The sequence below is a fragment of the Lepisma saccharinum genome, chromosome 3 (genome assembly GCF_977018435.1).
Source record: "Lepisma saccharinum chromosome 3, izLepSacc3.1, whole genome shotgun sequence".
NCBI lineage: Eukaryota > Metazoa > Arthropoda > Insecta > Zygentoma > Lepismatidae > Lepisma > Lepisma saccharinum.
The window spans coordinates 117,638,797-117,661,086 of record NC_139231.1 but is presented as its reverse complement, the minus strand read 5'-3'; the positions used below and the strand labels follow the sequence as shown (position 1 = coordinate 117,661,086).

The 22,290-nt window shown below is 36.9% G+C and overlaps 1 protein-coding gene across 3 annotated transcripts in view; it reads left to right on the top strand.

The window, feature by feature from the left end:
- The window catches only part of LOC145985350 (putative phosphorylase b kinase regulatory subunit alpha), an 83,336-nt gene that overhangs the window by 6,369 nt on the left and 54,677 nt on the right, over positions 1-22,290 (top strand). For 2 of the 3 annotated variants that reach the window (XM_083119258.1, XM_083119260.1), the window contains exons 3-11: positions 962-1,178; positions 3,316-3,398; positions 4,050-4,241; positions 5,006-5,194; positions 8,508-8,660; positions 9,391-9,564; positions 11,658-11,871; positions 13,457-13,566; positions 20,446-20,596. In XM_083119258.1, the coding sequence (XP_082975384.1) occupies positions 962-1,178; positions 3,316-3,398; positions 4,050-4,241; positions 5,006-5,194; positions 8,508-8,660; positions 9,391-9,564; positions 11,658-11,871; positions 13,457-13,566; positions 20,446-20,596 (1,483 nt within the window). Of the gene's footprint in view, positions 1-961; positions 1,179-3,315; positions 3,399-4,049; positions 4,242-5,005; positions 5,195-8,507; positions 8,661-9,390; positions 9,565-11,657; positions 11,872-13,456; positions 13,567-15,553; positions 15,702-20,445; positions 20,597-22,290 lie in introns of all 3 variants that reach the window. The other variant, XM_083119259.1, reaches the window with a different exon arrangement.

Here is a 22,290-nt window from a genome sequence, read left to right as displayed (position 1 = left end):
TTTCTTCCTTCTCTTCCGGTCCTCCTCCAGAGAAGATATGCAAAGTGCTGAGGAAAGTGGTTGTTAGAACTTACAGGAAGGGAGGATGCACTGTTTTAAGTATAGCCAGCAAGTAGAATGAAGAAAAGAGAGAGGAAGAAGAGGAAGGGGTTATCTAGGAGGTGAAGTGCAGAGGATGCGTAAGTGTATATATAGGGGAAACGACGAAGAGACTGAAAGACAGGTTAAAGCAACACATGGATGATGTGAGTTTGAAGAGAGACAGGAATGCCATATTCAAACACAGTAGAGAGATGGGACATGAAGTAGAATGTGATTTGGCTAGGCAAATAGGAAGAGAGAACTAGTGCGAAAATGGAAGGAGACCAAAGAAATAGGGAAGAAAGGAGAAGAAATCATGAATTGGAATGGAGGACTCAAGATATACAAGGAATGGAAGAGTGTGTTAGAGAAAGTTGAAAGGATGAGAAAAAGGAAGGATGAAAGAAGAAGGAACAAGGAAGAAAGAGAAGAGAAGAAGACATGGGGAGGAGGTATTCATCCATATCCAAAAAGGCAGGAGAGGTGGGGGAATGATAAACAGGTAGTTCCAGACTCTTGCTAATCTTGACCTGTCAATCACTTGTCAGTGTGGTAGACCCATTAGTCATCTGTCAAGAGTCGAAATGTACTTAATTCCTTTGGAAAAATCGTCCAATATAAGGACTGTCAACATGATTTCTTTTTGTGTGGCTAGTCACCCTGCTATGTGTATATATCTTTCTGTGTGTGTATTTCTTCATTTTAGTTTAGTTCTTCGTCTGAGTAAGATCCTGATACAGGGTATATCTTAATAAATGTGTTGGTCAGCAACTTAGTGTTTTTTAATATGGAAACAAGGCTTAATTATATTACAAGAAAATTATATATGCACAAATTAGGCTTTTCTGTTTAACTAATCTGTTTTCCGACTACATTTCAGAGCTGCGTAAAGTTGATGCGTGGTTTGCTAATGGCTATGATGAGGCAAAAGGATAAGCTTGAGAAATTCAAGATGACCCAGCACCCACTGGATGCTATGCATGCAAAGTACAGTTCAGCTACTGGGCAAACTGTTGTCGGAGATGACGAGTGGGGCCATTTGCAGGTTGATGCCATTTCTCTGTACCTGCTTATTTTAGCCCAGATGACTGCATCAGGTAAGCATTTCAGTTTGGTATACTGATTATTACTGGTAGTTACAGTAGAAATTGCATATTCAATATCCTAGCAAATGGGGTTATTTTTTGAACTATTTTAAAGTAGAAATTGACTACAGTAAGGGACTATTGTACCACTTTCTTTTTTAAAATGTTTGAGTTGTGTTTGGTTGATATTAAGATTAATACATATATTACTAAATTTTTACTACAATTATGTATTATTTATGCTGCGATTATTATGATATTTTTTATTAAAGAAATAATTATTTGTTTATCATTAGTCAATACATGGCAAGTATTACGTAAAAGCTGAGTTTCCCTTCCCATTATTACTTTTGACAAAGTTGAGTGGGATTGTAAGTGTGATATTTAACTAAAATGTAGTGACCTTTTTGAATTACTGTAACAACTTGGTCTGGAAATGTTTGGTTCTTAGTTTTGGAAAACCTGGAAAAGTCAGAGAATTTTGTTTTTACGAAATTGTAGACACCCTGAATCATGACAAGAAACTGGAGTATTTCTCTTGTGGTTTATGCTTGTTACAAACATATTAACTACAAGAGAAATAATTTTACAATGCAAGCAATATGTACACAAAAGTAAAAAAAAAAAGGAAACAGGATGATGTTCCATAAAAATGGGAGTGACTTCCTCGACAGTATCTTTTATATCCAATTCAAGCAGCCCCACTCCTGTGCTGCTTACTGTTCCACAGAACACTCGCTGGCCTCCGCTAGTGAAAACAAGTTGCTCAAGCCTGTTGTGCAGAAAGTTTGTGTTCAAGTAGCATATGAGGGTCACTATTTATATTTTGAGCCTAACAATGAAAAAACAGGAATTTGGCATTGAAAACTGCTTTATTGTTTTTCGAAGTATTCTCCTTTGTGGTCAATACACTTTTGCATTCGTTCGAACTATTTGTCAAAGCAGTTTTTCCAATCTTCTTGAGACACCTCCATAATATGGTTTTTGAACGCATCAACGGCATCTTCCGCCGACGAAAATCGTTGTCCACGCAATTTATTCTTGACATTCGGGAACAAGAAAAAGTCATTGGGTGCCAAATCAGGACTGTACGGCAGATGACCCATCAATTCGATTTTTTGACTGTTCATAAAGTCGGTTGTTAGACTAGATGTGTGACAGCTGGCATTGTCTTGATGAAGAATGATCCGACGGTGTTTGTTTGTTTTCCGTATTTGACCGAAGACCTCTGGCAAACAAATGGTTGTGTACCATTCAGAGTTGACCGTTCTACGTTCCTCTAAAGGCACAGTTGCCACATGACCAGTTTTCCCGAAAAAACAGGCGACCATTTGTTTCGATGTGCTTCGAGCACGAACAACTTTTGTTGGATTGGGTTCATCTTGAAACACCCATACAGTCGACTACTGTTTATGTTCCGGTTCATATGCATATATCCATGATCCGTCACCTGTTACAATCTTATATACGTCTTTTGAAGCACCACGATTGTATTTATTGAGCATTTGTTTGCACCAATTGACGCGAGCGTCTTTTTGAGTTTTTGTCAAATTGTGTGGGATCCAACGAGAACATACCTTTCTCACAGCTAAATGATCATGTAATATTTTATATATGCTGGTGGAACTAATGCCTATGGGTGCCTCAATCTCACAGTATGTCGCATGACGATCTTGCAGTATTAGGTTTTGCACAGCATCAATGTTTTCTTGAACAACAACTGATTTTGGACGACCTTCGCGAATCTCATCGGTGAGCGAATGGCTGCCACGATTGAATTCGTTATACCAGCGTTTCACAGTGGCAAAGGATGGGGCTTCATCGCCAAATGTGGAAGTAAGTTGATCGATGCACTCTTGTCTTGATAATCCACGTAAAAAATCATCACACGAAAATGTTCACGAGTTAATTCCATTTTATTGTTGTCGCGCAATCTCCAAGGCAACATAAACAACACCAATGAAGCTATTGACAAAACATTTGAAGTATGTTATGGTCAATAATGCCAGACGATTCCGTGCAAACGTCAAATCGCGCCTAACTTCAATCAGTGTTGCCAAGGCTCGAAATATAAATAGTGGCCCTTGTATTAATGTATACTATAAAAATGCCGGAAATGAAAGTATATCATTTTTCTCTGTCTTTATAGGTCTGCAGATTATATTCAGTTTAGATGAAGTTGCCTTTATCCAGAATCTGGTCTTTTACATTGAGTCAGCTTATTGTACTCCTGTAAGTATGAAGTAGTTTGTGTGTGTGTCCTTGTAACTGGGAATGCACAGCATGCTATGATGGTGTCCTGGGTTTGAATTCTGGCCTGGGCATGGGTGTTTCGTTGTGAATGTCCCTTCATCAATTTTCATCGTATCATCACTCATCCTCATCTTTGTTGCAGAAGTCACAGAAAAGTGAAGTAAAATAAACTAAATCAGTTGATCAATCAGTTGTAACTAGAACACACATTTCTGCTGTTTGTTGACAATGTACAGTTATTTAAATGACCTTCAAATTTGACCTACACATTGACATGTCTTGTGTATATATTTGTTATGTGATTTTCCAGAAACATTTAACGAAAATATCATGTATGTTAATCTGTGTTTGAAATTTGTTAAAAATATTTCACCCATCAAAAGTTGCATTAACATGATAAAAATTGGAGAGAAGGAGCAGTATAGAGTAAACAAAACTACTGTAAAAGATTTAATTTTTCATGTTTTTACTTGGAAGTGATGTTTCTTTGTAATACATGTTTTATTCCTAGAGATGTTAGTTTCTTCCAGTTTTTCCTTGGCATGCATGTGCATGTAATGCAATAAAATGCATGAATTTTCTTTTCAATGAAAGTACATAACTGTATTTTTATTTTCCATTTATTGCTAGGACTATGGAATTTGGGAACGTGGCGATAAAACTAACCATGGACTTCCTGAACTTAATGCTAGTTCCATTGGAATGGCTAAGGCTGCTCTAGAAGCAATGAATGAATTGGATTTATTTGGTGCCCGTGGAGGTCCATCTTCTGTCATTCATGTCTTAGCTGATGAAGCCCAAAAGTGCCAGGCTGTGCTGCAGGTGAATTTGTAATTAATTTCTTGTTGGAGATGCTTAATGTACAGGGTGTCCATAAAGTCAGGAAACAATAGGGAAAACGGATGGAGAGCATTTCCTTAATGCAAAACACTCTCCACATGTCCACTACCAGTCTCAACACACTTCCTTGAATGCTTCAACATTCAAGGGGAGACATTGGAGTGGTTATCCTTTTCTGTAGATATCCAGATCCCAGATTTTGACAGCACACACTTCACATTTCAAAATTCTCCACGTCAAAATCAGCGAGGTTGAGGTCCGCTGACCGTGGTGCCCGTTCCACAGGGTCGTTTCTCCAAATCCAGTCTCTGAGAACCGTGTCATCCAGACAGATATCATTTATAGATTTGGAAACATAGTTCAATCCACTTTAAGCTCCAAGCATGACTGGACCTACAGTTTAAAGTGAAATGCAAACCACTGTGCAATGTGGCTCCACTGATGATCAACTCCTTGATGATTTCAAGGCAACAGCATTACCACTATACCAGTGGAAAGACCTTGCCTTCAACTGTTATTATTTGGGTCTGCATAAAAATATAAATATTTCACATTGATACTTTTTTCAAAGTAAAAAGTAGGATAGTTGTGTAAAGTTTCCATTTTTAGCATCATTCCTTCTGTCCAAATATATGGCTGTGTCTACAGTACTATGTACAGAAAACTATGTCCTATGTGTGTTTGCTTGATTTTAGTATTTTTGTAAATTTTGAGCAACTTATAAGATTATTATCTTTTATTTGCAGTCAATGTTGCCTCGAGAATCCAGCTCAAAGGAACTTGACAGTGGCCTGCTGTCTGTAATAAGTTTCCCTGCATTTGCTGTTGATGATCCGGAGCTTATCAAATTAACTCGTGGAACCATCATCTCCAAGCTGCAGGGAAGATTTGGATGCAAGAGATTTTTACGAGATGGTTACAAGACCCCAAAAGAGGTAATTCTTACTTTTGGACTAAATGTTGGAATGATATGTTTTGTTAAGAATAACACATTTAGAATGATAGTTTTTGGAGAGTTACATGTACAGGGTGGTCAGAAAGTCCCTTTACACCTCCACTAATTTAATCCCTACATGAATAATATTTACAGTTAGTTGTCCAAAACATCCGTATGTGCACCTCCATGATCCCTGCACAGCTTGATATGCCCATTGATGGCCATTGGCCGGAATGCGTGCAGGCCTAAGTCCATTTTCGTGTGGAGCTTCATTGTGCTCCTTGCATTTCCAAGTTCTGCAGAATGCTTTCTGATCGACTTGCAGGGTGAACTCATCACTGACACACTAACGTCTACACACGTTTCCTTTCGGGTTGATGGACGACCAGAACGAGTGGCATCCAAAACACTTCCCAGGAGAAAAGCTTTCTTCTGATGACTTGGTGGCTCCTTACCGAACCGTTCACGAAACCTATCCATCACCTGCGGCATATTTTCGTTGTTGTGCTTCCGTTTATGGACCCACGCAGTTGTCACTAAGCGCTCCTCCAAAGTGAAGTCACTGGTACCTGCCATTGTTATTCACCAAACACGGGAAGGCGCGACAATGAACTGGTCAACGCACAGACTTGATTCTTCCTCCGCAGGCAGTCACGTGGCAGTTACGCGGCAGGCAGGTGGCAATTCATGTGAGGAGAACTGTTGCTATATCAATGATCAGGATGGGAGGTAAAAATTTTAAATATCTTACAATCTTACATTGTTACACGCATTTAGTTCGGGTGTAAAGGGACTTTCTGGCCACACTGTACATGCTTAAGGGTGAGATTTGTCCATATCTAGTTTGAAAAGAAAGAAAAAAATCACACCATGTATTGTAAAATGATTAACAAGAGAATAAATAATTCCACTGTATGCTGATTAACAAGAGAATAAATAATTCCACTGTATGCATTTCATTCCTCAACTATTTTCGGTTCTATCAATTACAGATTTAATGCAGTAATATCTTGTTACTTTCAGACCCCTCACCCCCAAAAAAGGGATAAGGAAGATCAGCAATTGATAAGGTTAACATGATTAGATTAATCAGTACTCTCTTGGTATTAGCCATTATAGGCGTAAAATCTTTGATAATTTTATTGATGTTATATTTTTGTAAGTGGCCAGTAAGTTAGTGCAATACTCTTTCATTTTTTTAGTATTTCCATGAATATAATTGTGAATATAAAACACATTCTCTGGTTTTGTAAAGAACATATTTAAATACAAAGTTTTTTTTCGAAGCAAGACATATTGCATCGACCAATATTAATTAAGGAGATACATGAGCCATTTAGATTCTGCATTTCTGTATTGGATTGGTTGAATATTTGTTATCAGTATCAGTAAATTTTTTCAGTACTCTATCAACATCAGCAAAATGTTCATGCTGGACCATCTCTACAAACTACAGGAAGGAATTGTTTCATAGTGTAGGAGGTGTGGCAATCAAGTTTCCGGATTGATTTTCAAATTCATTTCAGGTCACGATAAGAAAGAGCTGGGTAGGATACTGACATGTGGACTATGCTCTGCCTACGCACATGCGTAGATCAGTCTGGCTGTAGTATTTGTTAGAAGTGGACCGTACATCGGAACTCCTTCAGAATCATGTTAAGTTTGAAAGTGGAACAACGTGTTAATGTCTCGAAACTTGGGAAATCCACCATGGAAACTTACAATTAGTTGAAAGAAATTTGTGGGGATCAGTGTTTATTTTGCACATGAGGTTTCAAGTGGTTTAAGAAGTTTAAAAAGGGTAGAGAAGGCGTAGAGGATGATCCACAAACAGGCTGCTCTTATTCTTCGAAAACTCAAGTCAGTATCAAGTAGGTTGCTAAAATTGGTCCTTCTTTGGGTGCCTGAAGGTCAGACTGTCAAACAGTTGTATTTTAGGAATCTTTTGGGGACCTTTCGTGAACGGGTGAGAAGGAGATAAAACATGTGGAAGAATGGTTCATGGATTCTTCATCAGGACACAGTGGCAATTCACAACATGCTATCTATGAAGTTTCTGGTAAACACAACATTCCAGTGTTGGAATATCCACCGTACTCGCTGGACCTAGCCCCGAGCGATTTTTTCTCTTCCCAAAGTCTAGTCTGCACTGAAAGGAACCTGGTTCGAGTCTGTGGATGCGGTGAAAGCGACACAACTCTTGAACAGCATATCACAAAATGACCTGCAACACTGCTTCTAACAGTGAAAGATCCACGTGAAGCAGAGTAGGGATCAAGGAGGGGACTACATTGAAGGGTACAACATTTCGATTGTCTGATATTTTTTCAATAACGGAGTTACAGCATGAGTCCAGAAACTTTATTGCCTCACCTTGTATGTGTAGATACAGTATATCAGATCATTGAAAGTATCTGGAAATGGAGCAATAAACTGATTTCAAATTTATGGCTGATAAATCTGTCTGTTAATTGAAAGACACCCAGTATAGAGTATATGAGGGCCATTTTTCTTGTAGTGGCAACATGTATGAGAAAGAGATATGAAAGAAGATGCATACCTGGAATCATTTACAATCCTTGAATGTAATCTTCTGCTGCTGCGTGAACACGTTTCCAAACATCTGGCAGTCGTTAGATGTCATTGATAGCTCCTGTTCGTGCCAGTGTGCACAAAAACCACCCTGTGGCCGAAATGATGCTCGGGACGTCTGGAAAGCATTTCCTCCTCAAGGGTTCCTTTTTCTTGGGAAATAAATTAAAGTCACAGGGACTTAAACCAGGAGAATAAGGTGGTTGCTAACACCTCGTACATACATAAAAAAATACGCCGATCATTCTGCAGCAATCTGCGAAGTGCATCAAGGTGGTGTGGATCTGTTGCTGTGCGAGGATGCTCGCCACCATGTTCTTTCTTGGCTGATTTACAACCACTTTCAAATGCCTTGGCCCATCTGGCAACGGTACGATATGGTAAAGCATGGTCCCCACATGCCTCGCGTAAGCCCTTGTGAATTTGCCATGTATTCCTTCCACATGCAACCTGAAATTTGACGAATATTTGTTGTTCTTCACGCATGAACATTGTTCAGGGCAGTATTATACACACACTTCACTTTAATTTCTTCTAACTACCACACAACAGTACTATTCAGCACCAAACACCTACACATGATCTGTAGTACAATACTAAACAAGACCCGATCGTGTTTTGTCCCAGCGACAACTGACAAACGCATACCAACAGTGTTGCTACTACAAGAAAAATGGCCTTCATAGTAATATCGATTTTAATATTTTTTTTTCTTTCAGGATCCGAACAGGTTGTATTATGAACCTTGGGAACTTAGAATGTTTGAACACATTGAGTGTGAATGGCCACTTTTCTTCTGCTATCTGATCATAGACTACTGTTTTCAAGGTGACAAAGAAGCTGTATCTGAATATGCAGAAAGTCTGGAAGAGGTAAATGTCTTTGATTACTCCAAGTGTCAACCCCAAACAACTCTGACATGGTGGAGCCTGAGCCACTGCAAAAGAAGATCCATCCTCACACTTTCCTTCCTGTAAAATCAGAATTAAAAATTGCCCACAAACCCAAAAGCAGGTCTTTGCTGAGACCACTAGATGAGGTGGAGCCTCGGACACTGAAATAATTCTCCCAGGCACACTGTTTATATTCAACTTTGCACTATAACCACACATATTGATGCCCCTTCCCCACACACCCTGTGTTCAGTGACTACTGACAGATGACAAGATATAAACACATAAACCACCTTGAGGACAGAGACAGAACCAGTATCTAAAGTGCAGGTACATATAAAAACTAAGAACATTGATTAAAAGACCAACAATTCAACATGACCCAGTCACCACTCATCAGCTACAAAGAACTCTACACATATATATTTTTTTAAATTTCCTGGAACTTTATAATTAAAGAGTATGTTAACAAATGTTCATAATTAAGTCTAAAAGTAGTTTGTGGTTTAATGCGTAATTATGAATTCAAAATTTTTAAAACAGAAAATGTTTTCTTGTATAATAAAAGCTAAGGTTTGGGTGTCTTGTATTAAGAGCAGATTTGTGATGGTTTTACAAGATCAGTAACAATTGGAAGGTGCTCAGTTGGGTGAAAGGAAATTGTGCTTTTGTCTTGAGTAAGTGTTTTTGTTGTTCATTTTTTAAATAGATTATGATTCGCACTGAAGATGGCACGCGATTTGTGCCTGAACTGTATGCAGTTCCCGCAGAGAATGTTGCAGATGAATACAAAGAGCCTGGAAGTCAAGAAAGAGTTGCATTAGGGCGTTGTCCATTTCTTTGGGCTCAGTCCTTGTACATTGTGGGAAAACTACTGCAGGAGGTGAATATAAGTTAAATTATATTTCTTAGTAGCCTTGTTTTGTCATTGAATAATAATTTTCCATTCTTAAAAAAAATAAATTAAATTTATGCATTAGGAGAATTATTATTATTATTTGTAATACTCATTCAAAAACTATGCTAGTTCTTCAAGTAATTACTTTGTGTGGAATGAAAAAAAATCTCTAATATCAATACTATAGTGGAACCCTGTTACCCCCACACCCCCTATATGCCTTCATGGCATGGTGCTATGCACAGGGGAACACTTTACCTTTTATAGTGGAACCCTGATTTTACATTCCTGGATTTTGCATTTTGTATATATACATTCAATCCTCATAGTACCCATGGAGTGTAATGTTACAAATGTTACCTATATTTTAAATTTTAAGTTTTTTTTATCCTTGGAGCTCTGAAAAGCATAAAATCAAGGTTTCACTCTTTTATGTTATAAACAGGGCTAATTCCATGTTGCCTTGTAATCATGGGGTCCCAGGTTCGATACCCGGTGGAGGCATATAGTGTTTCAGATCCCACTTTAAACTGTAGGCCCAGTCCCGATTAGCCTACTGTGCATAAAGTGAACTTAAAACACCAACTCAACTCAACTCCACTTCAAACCAGTGCCGATACCCTAAGTGATCCTCATTGATACTGATGCTTGGTAGCAGTTTTCAGGATATTTAAAATATTCCAATTGGAATTAAAACATACCAGCCTACCCAGAGTTCTGTTTTAAAATTGTCTAGGTCTTAGCAATTGCCATTGTATTGGAAAGGATCAGTTGGATTTTATTTTCCTATACTTTTCTGCGGCACACATCTTTGCAGAGTATAATTATCCTGGAAATGTGCAAACTTCAAAGGCATCTACTATCAGTAGGAACTTACGCCCTGCAAAGAAAAAGTGGTCTATATGCCATCTCTCGTTCACGTACAAAGCGAGAGGCCATGAGGAATCAGATCCATTGCGGACCTTAGGAGCATTAGCTCGGCATGTATTGCAGCTCGTTACAAAATCCATAATCTCATGCGAGTTGAACCTGTGTGTCCATCGTGTAACGCTCTAAGAACTTCTTTCCGTTTAACTGTGGGAATGATAAGTGTACCTGACCACATGAGCATTGCCTGCTTGTACGTTAGGTGAGCTCTTCTTTCGAAGAAAGGTGTGAGCTTCTTTCTTTCAGCAGACGTGTCGAGTGAGTTGATGTGGCCATCCTGTTTACTACACAGGAGACCACTAATGAGAGCAGTGAGTCTTCTGAAGTAGCGTTCTGTACAGAGTCTCGTGAAAGAGGAACTACAGCGTCTTCAATGGGCCCGAAATATGCATGAAGTTCTTCTTCTCCAGCTGGTATTGTGTCATGTGTTTGCGTAGGCAACCCTCTTAGCATGTCAGCTACTTCTACCTTGCTGGAATGAATTATATTATATCAATATGAAGATAAAAGTAGAGCCCATCTCATCAATCTATTGGATGAATGCTTCGAAATGGCTCGATGATACAGCAAGAATACACACAGAATACATCTGCTTATGATTTCTCTTCTGGCCGTGAATACCAAGCCTTGTAGCCATACGCTTAATACCTGGACTGTATCAGTGATTTAGCACGCGCATAACTATTATGCATTCTTTACCTCAAAGTTTACCAATACTGCGTCTTTTTCCAGCTTGCTTCTCTATCCATTATTAAGTGAAATATATAACTTACATGCAATCCACAATTATCACACAGCAGGAAAGTACTCCATTTACTTCCATACTGACTTTTAAGGTTGAGATGCTCTATAATATTAATCAGTATCAGTGGGAATCAGTGAGACTCAGCATCAGTATGGGTATCACTTTAAAGTGATCAGCCCTAAATTTTCATAATTTCCTAAGTGCACAAAATCCATTTTGTACATACGATAGTGGTGTCACATAATTTTCAGGATAATAAGACTGCAAAATGTCATGCAGAATTTTACAGCTCCACCCACACTCTGGAAAATGAATCAGTTATAAATTGTTTAATTGACTAAAATGTTACTTTTATAAACTGTGTTAAGTATTTTGCACTGGGATTCTACATAGTCCTTTATTTCAGGGTTTTCTAGCAGTCGGTGAACTTGATCCTCTCAATCGTCGCCTGTGCTCAGAAAAGAAGCCAGATGTTGTTGTTCAAATTGTACTTCTGGCTGAAGATGCAGACATTAGAGAGAAATTACTTCAGTATGATATCCAAGTGCAGACCATATCAGAGGTTGCCCCCATCGAAGTTCAGCCGGCAAGAGTTCTGAGTTACCTGTATACCTATCTAGGTAATAATTGTGAACATTTTATTTTGTTGAAAAAATTGCTGTTTTTTTAAAAAAATAGTTAACTTCCCACATGCATAACAAACAAACAAAAGTGTCAAATAAAAAGCAGGATAAGGTAGTGAAAATGAAGATGATGCTCAGGTTGTTAATTACATTACCAAGTCTAGGAATGTAAAAACCATGATTCCAGTGCATTTGGACTTTTTACAGCTGTGCCTTGATTTCTAATTTTGCTTTCTCACCGTCGAAGTTCTCAGGTTCAAATTCCATTGGATTTGGATGGTGGTGGTGTTTGTGATTGTCCCATCATCAATTTCATTGTCGCAATTGGGCAAAAGTGGCTCAAAAGTAATGTTAAGTAACAAAAACACAATTCTATGTTTCCTTGAATTTTTAGCATTCTAATCCACTATTGGTGGTACATGTCAATAGTTTTCTCTTTGAGCAATGTTATATTTGGTATGTTTTGGTGTCTTTAACCTGTATTGCTTTTGTCGAAATATAGAAACCCAATCTTTATACTCATCACAAGTTTGTGGATGCATGCACAAGTGCATGCCCATCATTTGAATCAATGAGGTCACCCTTTGTAGTTGGACAGAGGAAAATTAGTGTTGATTTCGCATAAAACATTTCTGGCCAGATCCTGTAGTGATATCTGGTGTTAGTGAGAACACTGAAAACCTAGTCTGAGCTACAATTTTTTTTGTATTGGAGGAGGAAATGTTGGCAGTTCAGGAAAGAAAATTCTGTCCCAGATTGTATAATCATTCTGTTGTACAGGGTGGTCACAAAGTGGGCATACCCCCCTCCCTTTATTTTCGACACTACTATGTTAATAGTCTGATTACTTGATATGAACACATACCTGTGTCATTGATTAACCACCTCTGCCTGGAAAAAGGTCTTATTCACACTTGCATCACGAAGTATGTCAAAATATGGCGCAGAGTTTGGCCGTGCTACAAAAAAGATGGTCTCAATACCGATGTTCCGGACACTTAAACCATCAGGTATGTGTTCATATCAAGCATTCAACCATAACCATCAACTAAATGAGCCCCCCAGTGTGGCTCAGTGTGTTGAGTATCTGACCACGTTCGAATCCTGGCCTGGATATGCAAGTTCCTTCGTGTGTCCCTTCAGCAATTTAATCTGATCGCCATTCATCCTGATCTTTGTGATTAGAATAAAAATGGATATATGAATTACACTGTACTGACAGTAAAGTTTTTGGAGTTTGTTATTAGTTTGTGTTAAATTTTAAATACTTGAATAGGGGTGTAAGGAGTGACCTTTTCGGAAGGCACCCAAATGAAATGACCACTTAGTACGTACATCCTGGACTGCATAGACATTTAATCTTTTCACCTTTCATCCCCATCTTCAAGATTAGCCAAAAGTGGCAGAAAAGCAAAGTTAAACAAATCAAATCAAATACTTGAATGTGTGTGTGACATTTTTGTGAATATGTCATAGTTGAGTATAAATTATTTTTAGCTATAGTTTAATTCTGACTTAATAGAAAACAATAGTGACAATATGACATATAATGCAATTTTTTTTTTCTTTCTTATATTTTCAGGTAGAAATAAGAAGCTGGGTTTGTCTGGCCGTAAATCACGAGATGTGGGTATTTTGAGTACCAGTAAACTGTATTCTCTTCACGATAGAATATTTGCATTTACACCACAGGTAAAGTGAAATATATACATGTGTACATATTCATGTACATGTGTGTGTGTATGTAGAATAGGGATGTAGAGATGTGTGCCATTGGTACTACATATCTGTAAAACTGCTGTTCATTTTACTGATTCAACATATCTGTAAATTGTTTGAAATGTGCACCCATAATCATGTTGTTTTGGTATTTTTGTTTTTAATGCAAATGTGAAAATTCATTTATTCTTCCTTTTATTTTTCTTGCAATAATTTTCAAAATATGCCATTTGGTCACATACATATAGCTACTACATGTATTGATTAAAGAGGTTTATCGATATATGATAGGTTCAGAGCACAAGTGGCGTAAATCCATTTAAGACATTTTTGAGGAAAGACACATTGAAATAACTTAGTACTACGTTTAGCTGTTGGAGCACAAACACAATGGTGCCTCTATGAGCAAGAATTCAAAACTTGGCTGCCCTTCTCTCTGTGGAGGAGATACTTACTTCTAGCATTGAAATGTTGATACTTCACTGTTCTAAGTTATACATCTAACTTAATTTCCACGAAAAGTGGAGTTGTGCCACTTATGCTCTGAACCCCTCATGTAATATTAATTTGTGTGTATGCATGTGTTCATTTTAGAACAGGCTACCTAGCTTTCAGTTTTTAAAGCAACATTTACATGACCCAGTACTGCCAACAAAAAGGCAATGAATATTCACAAAATAACTTTGTTTTTTAAATTTTTTTTTAAAAAATATTATGGCTATTTTCAAAATAAGTTTTTAACGCCTTTTAAAATGTGCTCTGAGCCCCTCATGTGTCTGAATGTTACTGTCAATAGTTGTTGCTTATGAGCACTAATGTGAACATTTTGAGAGAACACCTCATCTCCCATCTTCTTTCTTTTCTCTGGAAGATATCAAACCTATCAATCTGTGACTTGAATGTTACGTGTAACATTCATATTTCATTTTTGTTGTTTTTGAAAGGTGTGAGGCCCTTTTACCTACACTATTTTGTTACAAAATTATGCAAAATCAGTTTCAATATGCGAAATAAACTCAAAAGAAATAAAATGTTGCATTGAACATTGACGAGTTCTTGTGCAAAATATGGATAGAAAAATGGAATTCTTTGCTCAGGAATAAAGAATAAACTGCATAAATGGATCTATTATATTCTACAACAAAATGATTCTGTATTGGTAAGTGCCAACTGTTCTAACATACATAATTACCTTAATTTAAATTGGGAAGAAATGTAGATACTACAAAGCCAGAGAATATTAGGGTTTTTACTTCCTTGCATTTCATTATGTGAATGTTAGGAATGTTGCTTTTGATCCTGAAATGTGCTAAATTTTTGTACCCAACTCTCAATCTTTTATTCACCATAAATACCTGTCCAGTGTGTTAACCACATTTAGCAAGGTAAAGTACACCAGTAATAAGTCACAGGTCTATTATGGGTTTGATCATCATTGGATGTCACCCGAAGATGAGCAAAGAGGTACTCTCTAAAATGGAGGGAAGAAATAGACAAAGGGTAATTTCCATTTAAGGTTTTCTATCAGATCACCATCCCTAACATAATACCCGTGTAGCTCGGGATGCGTAAGTATCACCAATTGCCCATCTTCATCAGTACAATTCCATTCTTTAAAAGCACATAAGATGTAAGAGGGAAATTAATTAAAATAGTGATTGACATATGCTTGGTAGTTCTTGTGCATTCCACTGTATACAATGAATAATAAACAAAGGTGTATGCTAACAACCATGATGAACCAGTAAATTAGGTAGCAGAGTTGTTTAGATCATAAGATGCTTTTTCTGTTGCTCGTTCCGCAACCTTGTTGTTTCATAGCAATGTAATGCTGACTTATTCCTTGAATCTAAGAACACATTTTTTTAATATCTAATTAATTTCCATTTGCACTTTTGTATCATTACTTATTTTAATTTATTTGCTTTTTCTATTTCTTTTTTTTTTTTTTTATCTTCAGCTAACGGACCAGCAACGCTTCTACATTGCTTCTGACTATGATCTGATGATTGATATATTTAAGAGTGAAATCAACTTTCTCAAGTCTAGCTGGCAAAATATGTTAGGACGACCACTTGTTGTTATGGCAATAAGGAACATTCATTTAGGTAGTGAGTCATTTATTTTCAGCTAACCAAACAACTACTAAAGATTAAAACTTATATGTTATCGGCATTAGAACACCCTTCTCGCCTTAGCTAACTTTTCTTAACCAAATGAGGACTTTATCATTCAGATAGGTATATTTTGTTGCACAGAACTTACTTTGAGTGCATTTTATTGCCTTATTCATGACAGTTTATCTCAAGAATCTTGAATGATTTAGAAGTTTGTTCCTAGTCTGAATGCCAGAGAATCAGAAACCACTACTGAACGTGAGTTATTTCTCTTGTTGTTGTTACAAACATAAAAACACAGTTTTTTGTTGTGACGTTTCAGAAGAACACACACACACTTCATCAGATATTTATTTTTAGTTTGATTAAAGATACAGTTAGAACAATGGTTACAAATCTTTAAAAAAGAATCAGTTGTACAATGGATGTTGTTACATTGTTGGAATGTAGCAACGTAACTGTAAAACTTATTTCAGATGAACATTTTTTATCACTTTTTTTAAAACTATAAATCCCAAATACCATCAGGCAAATTCAAAATCATCATCCCGTTTACAGAGATTCTTGATGTTTTCAGTTACGTTGAATTTTAAAGATGGTGGCCTACTCCGGTTGTGAAAAAGAAAACTCCATACAGAGAGGCATATGATTAAAAAGAAGGGTTTTGAAAATAGTGATGGGGAACATAGATTTGAATGTCTAGGAAGCTTCGTTCATTGCGGAAAAACACTGGAATAAATTAAATAATAAAAATGGTAACATAGACCCACCATAATTGTTTCATCGCATCAACAATTTGATCAGATTCAGATTGCTTTACCCTATGGAGTTTTCTTCATGTTGGAGTCTTCTTCAGACTGCTTGTTTCACAGTTAACCACTTGCCTGACACATTATTTTCCCAAAAATGGTCCATATTTTACACATTTTTTTTATTCTGTGTTTGTAATGTACCGATATCGGCAATTAAGGAACAGTAACAATATTCTATTTTTGGGGTCAAATAAGGTTACAAAACTATTCAAAAAAACTCCATAATTATTAACCCGAGTTAACTCGTACATATATGGAAAGTACTACAAATGTTTGAAAATAGCATATAAACTGTCGAAAATAAAATGTCTTCCATTTTAATGCTGTCCAAGTTTACAGACTATCACACATACTGTCTCACATCAAATGTTACTCACAGTGTGATAAACCTGAAAGCATGGGCTAACACAGAGTGCAACATCGCAATCTGGGCATGATGAATCTTCTTTCCTCTCGCGTCACTGGAAAGGCGACAACTACGTAGTGTCACGGGAATCCGGTAGATGGCAGCAGTACCTCGGCAAGCTATCTACACCTTCCACCTAGTGGCTAAAATGGGAATTAACACCTATTAAAGCTCAAACGAGACTGTCAGGGTAGGCAGAAAAGTGCACTGCAATTGTACGATTTTAACGAGATAACTCTGGTAAATAATATGTAAAGCAAAAACAAATTCAGAGTTAACTCGGGTTAATCAAGCAAGTGGTTAAGTTACTACATTCCAACAATGTAACATTGACAAGATCCATTGTGTAGCTGATCCTTTTTTAAAGATTTGTAACCATTGTTATAACTGTATCTTTAATCAAACTAAAAATAAATGTCTGATGAAGAGAGCGTGTGTTCTCCTGATACGTCACAACAAAAAGCTGTGTTTTTATGTTTGTAACAACTGAAGACTAAAAGATAAATAATTCTACAATGTGTACATACAAGAAAAATTTAACTTAAGTTGCATTGGCATTAGAATTTATTGTTATACAGTCAAAAATGATTTACTTTCAATGCCTTAAAATGTGAATATTAAAGAGTAACTCTCTTTTTAAGATAATGATGTTGCTTCCTGTACCATAAGTAAACAATTTTTTTCAGATACACTTAGAAACTTTCTTCAAAATACAAGTGCATCAATGCTGGACATTATGGTTACAAAATAGGTGCTCAGTTTGAATTACTTCCCTCACATATCTGCAGTGTGCCTGAAATGGACATAGTGCGCAGAAGGAATATCTAAATGCTGTAAAGTTTCTCAGTTGGTGGAACATTGGCACAGAATAACAAGAACCCTGATTCAAACACAGTTTTCACAACTTTCCTCTTGGTTGATATTTTCTGAGCGCATAATAGCTTTTTCTGTTTTGAAATATTTCTTGCTTAACTCTGTTTGTAGCATCTTTTCCTTTCTCTGTCTTATTAGCATATTGTATTATGTACATATCATTCCACAAGAAAAAAAAGGAACTGTTAATATTTTCTGTCTAATTATATATTGAAGGCTTGGCTTGACCTATGTAGACCTATGACAGAAATGTCTTTTGTGTGAAGTATTATTACAAAATCTCAAAAACAAAAAGCAATTTTAGGCAGTTGGTAAATGTTTCATGTGGATTGATTAGCCTGTTACGTGAGTGTGTGTAATAGTTTAGTAACAGCAGCACAGTGCTTGTTTTCTGTTCTTGAACCTTTGGTTACAGGATATCAAGTACGGATAGTGATTTCTCCGGACTGATCTACAGTCATTTTGAAATGGATCTAATTTGTTCAGGTTTTTTGAATATTGAATTCAAAAATGAAAGACATTACTAGATGAAGCATTTCTGATACATATGCAAGGTGAGGCTAGCTGAGCTTGAGATGATTTTCTGTTGAGGGACCCTTCCCCCACTCTTTTGTCCCACATGTAAGATTTCTCGGTGTGATTACAGTTAGATGTGTGTATGTAATGTGTTGCATAAGGATAAAATGACATGTATAAGAACTGGAAAATTCAATAGCGCATAGACTCTCTCTTCTGGTGTGTGTGTGGTGCATGTATAATTTACTGATTATTGTTGTGTGGTTTATTGTTGAAACTAAAAATTAATAGTGGAACTTAATACCTAACATGCCCTGATTAATGCTCATTTTAGAATAATGTTAAACATTTGCTTAATGCCTAAAAAAATGTATTTTAACTTTTCATTTCCATGCATGAGATTGATTGCTTCCAAACTGGTGACATCTTGTCCATCACGTAGCCTTCATATTAATACAAATGAATTCACGCTCATGAGAATGTACTCCTCTTGTGTGAAAGCAGGTGCTCTAGAAGCTGTATAAATAAAGGTCTCGCTTGCTTAGTTTACAACCTAATAATTTCTTGCACAGTGCTCAAAAAAATTGTTGCATAATGTGATACAGTGAAACCCCGATTTCAAGTTTCTGGATTTTACATTTTCCCATATTATACATTCAATCTTGAGGGTCCCAACATAGCAAAATGTTATAGTTTTTCTTGTATGTACGCATTGCTTGCATTATAGAATTATTTTCCTGTAGTTTACGGTTATTACAAGCATAAGAAAACAGTTTTTCGTTGTGGCGTTTCAGGAGAACACACGCTCCCTTCATCAGACATTTATTTTCATTTATACTAAAGATACAGTTACAACAATGGTTCCTGAAACGTCACAATGAAAAACTGTTTTCTTATGCTTGTAATAACCGTAAGCTACAGGAAAATAGCAAAATGTTATATAATTATTTTAAGTTTTTCACCTTGTTCCCCTGGAAAACGTAAAATTGAGGTTACACTGTATTTACAGAAGGGAATGGGGTTGCCAGGAAATGAGACAGAAAGCAAACATTTTTATTTGACAATAAAGACGAAGTGTTATACATTAAACAAGAGGGAAAAAGTATACAGTAGCAGTGTTACAAAACGAACCAATACAACCAAGGTGCTTATGAGTGTTAGCAGTCCCAATGGTCATTGCGGTTGCAGTGGTTCCTGGTCTTCAAGAACCAATGGGCTTCACTGAGCACACATACACTTCTCTACACGACGTGGCATGCTTCGCATCAGGTGGTCCAGTGTATCCCCAGTCTATCCTGGCCTATGGCCACCTTGGTGAGCTATCCGAGGGTCTGTGGTGGACTGGGATGATTGACAATCATTTTTGATGCAGTTGAGGGTGGGGAATAAGCTGGCCATGACTGCGATGGATTCTGTGCTCCTGCAGAAACAGGTGATGATAAGGGAACAGTGCTGCCACACAATGTTTTCACGATATGCAACAATTTCTTTCAGTATTGTAGATGTGTCAACATACCCAGCAGTGTTCGAATTATCAGTCACAAGTGGCAAAATGCTATTAGGATTCTCTCTTTTTGCACCTACGTAGATTTTGCAAGTTGCCGTTTTGGCTACTACTCTTCTTAGTCAATGCCTAAGAAGAAACTGTAAGAAGTTTTTTTTTTTCCCCATGGTCATAAACAACCCTCTGACCACTCATCATATGCTCCCCTCACATTTGAACCAATGAATTGAGAACAGCAGAGGTATTTGAGAAACCTACTTCCCTATTGGGCCAAGGATCTTTGTAAATGATAGGGATACAGTGGAAAATGAAAATTCCACATTCCCTTGGGAGGTGCTTGGTTGGTTCAGTGGCCAGCACCTCCCTTCTTACTTGCCAAAAAAAGTGAGTTCTAAAGTAATATAAGACTCAGCGAATAATCTTCATTGTTTTGAGCCCATATGGGACACAATCACCAATCAGATGAAATATTACTTTTTGGTAGCATGCTTGGAAAGGGGAACATTAACATGCATTTTGTATTGATGCACTAAGCTTATATAATTTGTTAACACTGAATGCTTGTAGTTTTAATCTTAACATTAATATACAATGCATTTGTCTTGTTTTTGTGTTGCATTTTAGAACTTTGATGTGGAAGAATTCTACCAATGTAATGATATAGATCTGTTTGCAAACAATTTCATGGATGATTTGGCATTTGTAACTATCAGCTGGCGAAAAATGCTCGGACGACCAACAATTACAATGGTGATTCATTCTAATCTACTGACTGGTAAGAATGTACTGGCCAGCAAATAAATTATGCTGAGTATATGTTACTAAATTGACATCTGTGTTCAGTAGTTTGCTGTTGCACAGTTTGCTTGCGAATCTTAATGTTTTATTACTCATTGTAGAAAGTACAGTTACTTTTATTACACAAAATTAATTCATATTTCATGATGTTATGCAGTAAGTGTGGTTAAAATTACCCCAAAACCACTGTACCCATGTTGGAACCTATTAATTTCAAAGTACCACTACCATCATTGCTTCAGGTCTTGCACAGCAAAGTATGTCTTGTTTCCAACTGAGTGAGACAACCAACCCAGATACAGTGGTTTTCGTTTATAATAATAATTCATATTTATTTTACTGCAAAAACGTTATGTTTTTAGAAGGAACTTGAGTTCAGCCAATACGCAGGCAGTGCTATTGCACTGTTGCCAAACTAACTGCTAGCGGAAGGGAAAGAGGATTCCCTGTGTCCAATATTCAACCATTTTTTTTATAATGCATTCACGGTATATATGAGTACAGTGAATATTTCTACACAGGATTGAAATATGATATCACTGCAGCATATAAGAACTCAAACTGACTCAGACTCGCAATGTTGGAGAATGTCCAAGACAATGAAGGGTCATTGTGTATATTGAGACGAATTTAACACCCATTATTTTCCCAAGACAACAACTCAGTGTCAACACAGTGGCAATGAAAAAAACAGATGGAAAGAACATGAAAGGGTCATTGTGTGTGTGCTGAGATGTGTTGTTCCCCAGTGTTTCTTTGAGAAACGACGAACTCCAGCTGTAGGTGACGGAATTTTATGGGACTTGGACAGTCAGGTTCAAAATGTCTTGCTCCATGTAGTGAACTTTAAAGTAGCGAGTTTTATGAAATCTTCATCTGCACATGAAAAATACAGGACACGGCATTGAACTTGCACGCCGCAGTTTCCTAACTGTACAATGATGCACTCCTGTAAGTGGCTGGTTACCAAGGACACGCTTTGCATGGCTCTGCCCGATATCGCTTCTAAAACTGTACGCCGTATAACACAAAGAGAGAACACAAATTTTTTCAGTCTTCAAAATGTAATTATAAATTTACATTTTCAATTGAATACCTGCAAAGGAAAATGTGTTGAATTAGGTCTCGGACAGAGTAATTTGGTGCTGACCTCCATGGCAGAGTTTCGAGCATAAGGTGATACGAAGCCAGGCATACCAGGTTTAAACCATGTGAGGCATGGAAGTATCTTTGTGTTTGTCCTGTCACCATCTATATATCATCCATCTTCATTGATGCAAATAATCCAAGGAGAAGAAAAGCAATGTAAAATAACAAAAACTAGAAATAGAAGTACATTAATTGGTACTCTTATTGGTATCAGCATATCAGTTGCTACAGTTGTAGAGTGCATCTGTTTATTGGTGAAATTAATGACCAATTTACCTATCTGGTATATTTATAGATAACCTATAATTTTGTGCAAAATTCCATCATTTTGTGTACTTCTTTGAATGTCGCAGTTTTATTAAGTAGGCCTAAATGTTACCTGAGTAGGTTAAGGATCATTTCATGTTCTTGAAGCAATATTTTCAGTTTAATATTGGATCGGTAGAATATGGGTTATCAGTATTGGTAAATTTATCTGTATTTTATCAATATCAACAAATATTTAATATTGGTCTATCCCAA